General features: G+C 42.2%; 1 protein-coding gene across 2 annotated transcripts in view; it reads right to left on the reverse strand.

Annotated features, from left to right (window-relative positions):
* Positions 1-2784: 2784 nt before the first annotated feature.
* The window catches only part of LOC110531711 (calpain-5), a 16920-nt gene continuing 11599 nt past the window's right edge, over positions 2785-8105 (reverse strand). For both annotated transcript variants that reach the window (XM_036987536.1, XM_036987535.1), the window contains 8 exons: positions 7536-7729; positions 7263-7340; positions 6655-7123; positions 5951-6073; positions 5603-5799; positions 4941-5059; positions 3435-3571; positions 2785-3190 (listed from right to left, as the gene is read on the reverse strand). In XM_036987536.1, coding sequence (XP_036843431.1) covers positions 3014-3190; positions 3435-3571; positions 4941-5059; positions 5603-5799; positions 5951-6073; positions 6655-7123; positions 7263-7340; positions 7536-7729 — 1494 coding nt within the window. In that variant the 3' untranslated portion in view covers positions 2785-3013. The remainder of the gene's footprint in view (positions 3191-3434; positions 3572-4940; positions 5060-5602; positions 5800-5950; positions 6074-6654; positions 7124-7262; positions 7341-7535; positions 7730-8105) is intronic.

Here is an 8105-nt window from a genome sequence, read left to right on the forward strand (position 1 = left end):
GTATAATGATTACATGAGCAGACATTTATAGTTAAAGTAACCTCAAAATTTGGCCATAGATGTTACTCATTTTAAGGTTGAATGTTACATTAGTTTGTAAAATAGTCTTAACTTTAGGCTATTTATTGTATTATGCCAACAAATAACATTTTAAAGGAGCTGTACACTGAGTGTACAAAACATTATGACATAGACGGACCAGATGAATCCAAGTGAAAGCTATGATCCCTTATGGATCTCACTTGTTAAATCCACTTCATTCAGTCTAGATGAAGGGGAGAAGGATTTTTAAGCCTTGAGACAATTGAGACATGGATTATTGTGTATGTGTGCCATTCAGAGGGTGAGTGGGAAAGACAAACGATGTAAGTTCCTTTGACCGGGGTACGGTAGTAAGTGCCAGGAGCACCGGTTTGTACCAAGAACTACAACACTGCTATGTTTTTCACTCTCAACAGTTTCCCATGTGTATTGGAGTCAACATGGGCCATGGGCATCCCTGTGGAAAGCTTTCGCCACCTTGTAGACTTCCTGCCCTGACAAATTGAGGCTGTTCTGAGGGCAAAGGGTGTTCCTAATGTTTGGTATACTCAGTGTATATTCTGCATGGATAGTTACATCTGTGCCACTGACTTAGTCTGGCTTTAGGTCCAGTTTATGTACAAATTGATTAGTTGGGTTCACGTCTCCATCTCAACCACATACACAATCCAAGAATATAAATAAATCAAATCAAACTCTAAATGCACTTTAAATAACGTGTTTAGATAAAAAAAAAAAAATCAAATTTATTTTCCATGTAGATTCCACGTCACAATACGATGACAAATTACGTTGAAACAACGCTGATTCCAACTGTTTTTGCGCAATGGGTATCTTTTTTAAATCTAAATTAAAAACATATTTTTTAAGATGGTACATATTTGAAATGAATTCTCAGCGGTCTGCAGGTTTTTGATGATGAGCATTGTGACAACTAGCCCCAGTCTCCCCTAATGCAAAGACATTTCTGATGTTCTCAATCAATCACTTACAATAATACACACAAAATAGTGTGTATTTCACAAGCAGATTCGTTAACAAAAACACAAGGGTCATTTGATTTTGTACGACTTACTTTCGTGCTTCGTCTTGTGACAAACTGTGTCCTGTTGGTTATTGAAGTACGTGCTGATACAGCTGCCAGTAAGAAGAGCCAGTGCCAAAGCCCAAATAATGTATTTACATATTTTGGAGCATAGACCTGCACACATACCTATCGTGCCTACCTACATGTGAAAAAAGAAGACATTGCATTGTGAAACACATTTTAATGATAGCACACATTTGTCCCCTCAAGTCAGCAAAAGGGATTCGACCTTCGTATTATGTACACAACTTCAGATAACCTTGGCAGCTGTCCAGAACCAATAATGTTTCACAGTTTGATTATTTTGTTTTAGGATAACGCTGTGCCCTATAAGGTCTGACCAGCAGAGATGTAAAACTAGGGCATGTATTTTACACATTAACTTATCTCCACTGCACTAGTGGTGAACAGCAAACTGATCACTGTGCTTGTGTGTTCCAAATCATTCCTCTTTACTCAGTAGTGCTGAGTTCTCATAACTATACTGAAGGAATATATAAATGCAACATGCAACCATTTCTAAGATTTTACTGAGTTACAGTTCATAGAAGGAAATCGGTCAATTTAAATAAATTATTTTAGGCCCTAATCTATGGATGACTTGGAATGCAGATATGCATCTGTTGGTTTCAGATACCTTGAAAAAAAGGTGGTATCATGAATATGCATATCCTTGCTTCAGGTTCTGAGCTACAGGTAGTTAGATTTGGGTATGTCATTTTAGGCGAAAATTGGGAAAAAAAAGGTCCGATCTTTAAAGGTAAAAAAAAAAAAGTATGGGTGTGGATCTGAAAACCAGTCAGTATCTGGTGTGACCACCATTTGCCTCATGCAGCACGACACATTTTCCTCGCATGAAGTTGATCAGGTTAATGATTGTGGCCTGTGGAATGTTGTCCCACTCCTCTTCAAAGGCTGTGCGAAGTTGCTGGATATTGGCGGGAACTGGAACACGCTGTCATACACTTCGATCCAGAGCATCCCAAATATGCTCAATGAATAACATGGTGAGTATGCAGGCCATCAAAGAACTGGGACATTTTCAGCTTCCAGGAATTGTGTACAGATCCTTGCGCCATGGGGCCGTGCGTTATCATGCTGAAACATGAGGTGATGGCGGCAGAAGAATGGCATGACAATGGGCCTCAGGATCTCATCACTGTTTCTCTGTGCATTCAAATTGCCATCGATAAATTGCATTTGTTTTCATTGTCCGTAGCTTATGCCTGCCCGTATCATAAACCCACCGCCACCCTGGGGCGCTCTGTACCACAATGTTGACATCAGATAACCACTCGCCCACACAAGTTGTGAGACCGGTTGGATATACCGCCAAATTCTCTAAAACGATGTTTGAGGCAGCTTATGGCAAAGAAATTAACTTCCAATTCTCTGGCAACAGCTCTGTTGGATGTTCCTCCAGTCAACATGCCAATTGCACTCTCCCTCAACTTGAGACATCTGTGGCATTGTGTTGTGTGACAAAATTGCACATTTTAGAGTGGCCAATTATTGTCCCCAGCACAAGGTGCGCCTTGATATGCCACACCTGTCAGGTGGATGGATTATCTTGGCAAAGGAGAACTGCTCACTAATATCAATGTAAACAAATTTGTGCACAACATTTTAGAGAAATAAGCTTTTTGTGCATATGGAACATTTCTAGAATCTTTTATTTCAGCTCATGAAACATGTTGCAATTATATTTTTGTTCAGTGTATATTCATTAAGTTAATTCAAAGAGGCATTTGTCTTTGTTATTTATGGTAGTTCCAATGGATAAAGCTATTGAACCCGATACATTTTCATCCAAATCTGCAGCCTCTTCCAGAAAATCAGTGATTGCATGGTTGCATCATGGGTGGTACAAGCCACAGCTGTCAGTTATAAGTCTGTTAGGCATTCGCTGGATGAGGTTTCCACATAGATACAGCCCCTGGATCCTGACCGTGATTGGCCACCCTGCAGGTCAATCACTCGGCTCCGCCCCTTCTCACTGTCGCTAGTCTGGAGCCGAGCCCCGCCCAGTAGTGTGTCCCACAGTAGACCATAGCTCCACAACTAAACACACACACACACGTGCAAGCATACACACATACATACATACAAAGAAAAGCAAATATTACATCCCTGAATATAACTAGAATCATAATACTTCAATCACTGTATCTACCCCAGTGTGTGTGTGTGTGTGTGTGTGTGTGTGTGTGTGTGTGTGTGTGTGTGTGTGTGTGTGTGTGTGTGTGTGTGTGTGTGTGTGTGTGTGTGTGTGTGTGTGTGTCACTGAGATGTGTATATTTCTAACCTCAATGCTGATATGTGCGTCTGGGTTTCTCCTGTAGAAAATGGCCCTGATGTTGAACTCTGGGTTTCCATCCTCCTTGAACACACGTGTTCTTATGGTGTCGTCCTCACACCAGATAACCGCATACACATCTGGTGCTACACAACACAGATACAGACACAATACATAGACAGTTCGTCTCATGTTTGTAGTCTTTGTAATCTTGTGAAAGATGCACATAGAGGTTTGTATACAATGAGATTACATGTGGCCAGTTGTTGGCAAAAGACACCCTTCCGTATGATGGTAATGCATTTTATGATAATGTATGTTATGATATTGATAATGCATATTATGATATTGATCATGTATGTTTATAACGTATGCTATGATATTGATAATGTATGTTTATAATGCATGCTATTGATCATGTATGTTTATAATGTATGCTATGATATTGATAATGTATGTTTATAATGCATGCTATTGATCATGTATGTTTATAATGTATGCTATTGGTCATGTATGTGTCACGCCCTGGCCTTAGTTATCTTTGTTTTCTTTATTATTTTGGTTAGGTCAGGGTGTGACATGGGGGATTTATGTGCTTTGTCTTGTCTAGAGGGTTTTGTATGTTTATGGGGCTGTTTCCTTTCTAGGTAGTTTTGTATGTTTATGGGGCTGTAACCTTTCTAGGTAGTTTTGTATGTTTATGGGGCTGTTTCCTTTCTAGGTAGTTTTGTATGTTTATGGGGCTGTTCCCTTTCTAGGTAGTTTTGTATGTTTATGGGGCTGTTCCCTTTCTAGGTAGTTTTGTATGTTTATGGGGCTGTCAACTGTCTAGGTAAATTGTATGTCTATGGTTGCCTAGATTGGTTCTCAATTAGAGGCTGCTGTCTCGTGTCTCTCGGTTTTTCTCTTCGGTTTTTTCCCACCTTTATTGAATTGTATTGTATTGTATTGTATTGTATTGTATTGTATTGTATTGTATTGTATTGTGTTCATGTTCAGTTTTTTCCTTATTAAAAACCACGGACACCTACCACGCTGAATTTTGGTCCGCCTCTCCTTCGACGGAAGAATCCTGTTACAGTATGTTTATAATGCATGCTATTGATCATGTATGTTTAACACGTATGCTATGATATTGATAATGAATGTTATGTTATTGATCTTGTATGTGTGAAAATGTATTTTATGATATTGATAATGTATGTTCTGATATTGATCATGTATGTTATAATATTGATAATGATCCTGTATGTGTAAGATTATTGTACCTTTATTTAACTAGGCAAGTCAGTTAAGAACAAATTCTTATTTTCAGTGACAGCCTAGTAACAGTGGGTTAACTGCCTGTTCAGGGGCAGAATTACATATTTGTACCTTGTCAGCTTGGGGATTTGAACTTGCAACCTTTCGGTTCCTAGTCCAACACTCTAATCGCTAGGCTACCCTGCCGCCCCATATTGATAATGTCTGTTATGATAATATTATGGCGTAATGTCACAGTGATGCAATATTTACCTGTCTGTTTAGGCTGGCTGAGTCCAGATGCTCGACGTAGGTGGACGGTGGTTACTATACTGGGCTGGGGAAGACAACACTGCCACAGTGAGGGAGCAGGCAACTCCTCTCTCAACTCACTAACAGAAGGTAGAGAGAGAGGGAGGGAGATAAATAATAGTAGTGAAGTGGAAAAGGGGGAGAATAGATACAATCAATCATTATGGTTATCATCTGGTGCTGACATGCTAAATTCCTAACATTCACCCCATTCCTTCATTCCTAACATTCACCCCATTCCTTCATTCCTAACATTCACACCATTCCTTCATTCCTAACATTCACACCATTCCTTCATTCCTAACATTCACACCATTCCTTCATTCCTAAGATACAATACATTATATTCCTTCATTCCTAACATTCACCCCATTCCTTCATTCCTAACATTCACACCATTCCTTCATTCCTAACATTCACACCATTCCTTCATTCCTAACATTAACACCATTCCTTCATTCCTAACATTCACACCATTCCTTCATTCCTAACATTCCTTCATTCCTAAGATACAGTACATTCTATTCCTTCATACCTAACATTCACCCCATTCCTTCATTCCTAACATTCACCCCATTCCTTCATTCCTAACATTAACACCATTCCCTCTTCCCACCCCTAACCTGAGTCTGAGGTGGGAATGTGAGAAGAGGCGTATCAGGAAGCGTCCGGTCGCCCCGGGCTGGAAGGTAGTGGGCAGGAGGGCGTAGCGGCCGGGGCCCAGGGACACTCGCAGGGCCACACTACGGGAGTCCATGTACACAGAGCTCGCTGCCTGCTCCACCACACACTGCACACGGCTTAGCCGGTTCACCTCCACCTGATGACAGGGGTGGAGGGTGAATGAATAGAGGGTTAAACACACACACAGGAAATATGGAGTATTCACACACTCACAGTCATATGCACACACACACACACCTTGGGTGTACAGCTTCCTACAGTGGCTCTTTTGAAGCCCTGTGACTCACCCTCAGCACCTCGAAGCCGATGGGCAGATTCTCTCCTCCTCCATCCTTCCTCTTTATCCTCCTGTCCTCCTGCTGCAGACAGATCAACACCTCATCCTCTTTTCCCTGCACCTCAAACATGAACTGAGAAGGAGAGAAAGAGAGAATTTATTTATATTTTTATGTAACCTTTTTTTAACTAGGCAAGTCAGTTAAGAACAAATTCTTATTTAGAGAGAGAGAGAGAGAGAGAGAGAGAGAGAGAGAGAGAGAGAGAGAGAGAGAGAGTTCAACAGTAGCAGATTTAGAGTACCACTAATATAGCTTAGTGTCAGCCATGTTGTTTTTAGCTTAGCAATGTTGTTTCCAACAGCACCACTCTAAATAGGCTTTCACAGGTCTATTTCCATGCCATTAAGATTGTAGCAGTTGCCCAAATAGTTCACATTAATCCCTTACAATTTCAGCAACACAAGCTATTTGCATGCTTGTGGTATATGCATACTATATTTGAGATACTATTCTAGCATCCTGAGTGTCCTTCTCAGAATATCAAGAATGTGTTTTTCACTACAGTCCGAATGTAACAACTAAATTAGGACGAGACAGTTCTCCCCCACCCAGTCATAACCAAACATATTCTGAGTGTAGGGTAAACTGGACCTCTACATGGAACCATTTAACCAGTTGTTTTGAGCATAAACCTAGCTGAAGTCTAGGCTCACCTGGGGGTTGTGTAGAAAAGTGTCTTTGTGGTTGATGCATCCTCCACACCTACTCTTCTTATCAGTCTGTTCATCCCATCCTCCATCCACCTCTCCCTCCTTCTTCACCCCCTCCTCCTTCCTCTTCGTCTTCTTCTCCCCCTCTTTCGCAACAACCATTTTTTCCCTCCCTCCACCACGAACAACTCGACCTCCTCCTCCCCCTCCACCCCTCTGTCTCTCCCCCAGTCTTGCCTCTTTCCGGTCCCCTCTCTGAGTCTGGTTCAACCCCCCAGGCTTGGCAGTATTCTTCCCCAGGTTGGGTGCCTGGCGCCTGGAGAGGAGGGTGCCGGGGGTGTTAGGGGCTGGCGCCCACTCCCCAGGGCAGCGTACTTCTCTCCAGTGAGTTCTGGGCCACAGCAGGGATCGTTCTACCAGACGACACACCACCACGTCTGTGAAGTAGCTGCAGAAGTCCTCAAACTCCATCCTGAGAGGAGAGGTGAAAACCCCTATTTATTTAGCTTTTCAGGATGAATTGAAGTGTATTTGTTAACGTATGCTATGCATTGAGCATTTAAGTTGTTTTCTGTTAAAATAGTAACATTTATTTGACTGTTTGTTTTTACCAGAACTCCCCCACATCTCTGACTATGAGGCCCATCTTCTCCCTTTCACCACGACCAACCCGCTGCCAATGTTGAGACCTGAATGTGGCGCAAAAGGGCTCTGTGTCAGTGGTTCCCTTCATGTGTGCTTTGCTATGAGACCCTCCAATTTTGTGGCCAGCCAAAATAGACAAAAACATGTTTCTAGCCAGATCCTGTCATTTGTTATGACCCAAGTGAGGCTACCTTGACCTTGACCTATACCTATGAACAGTACAGTAATAGCCCCCTCACCCCTGACTCCAGGGCCCGTTCCAGTCGGCTGTACCCCATGGGTTCCTCATGCGCACCATGCAGAGGCGAACACCACAGCCACCCAGCAGCGACCACTCCCCCAGACGCACTTTCCTCACCGCGGTGATACCGTAGGCATGGCCCCGCACCAGACCACAGTCTAGTACTGACTCTACTGTCTCCCCCTCCGCTGGCTGGGACAGACAGAGAGACACAGACAAAGAGAGAGAGACAGAGACAGAGAGAGAGAGAAAATACAGATATGCCATACGATACACAATAGAAATACACTAACATCAATACACAATACAGGCACTCTATGAGGGACCCCTGATTTGTTTAATAAGAGTCATGCACGATATTATAACTACACAATAAACAAGACAGATCATTAATCAATAAAAGCATGTATCTAGAGTGTTTATGAGGACAGGAAAGAGGAAGGGCAGAGAGCGAACAAAGACAAGAGAACGTGCCAGGATAGAGAGCATGCAGTGTCACGCCTGTCATAGTACAGTAAAGGTTGGTGTTAACATTGCTAATGCTGGACTATGCTTAACATAGCCAACT

Source organism: Oncorhynchus mykiss, chromosome 9 (genome assembly GCF_013265735.2).
Source record: "Oncorhynchus mykiss isolate Arlee chromosome 9, USDA_OmykA_1.1, whole genome shotgun sequence".
Lineage (NCBI taxonomy): Eukaryota > Metazoa > Chordata > Actinopteri > Salmoniformes > Salmonidae > Oncorhynchus > Oncorhynchus mykiss.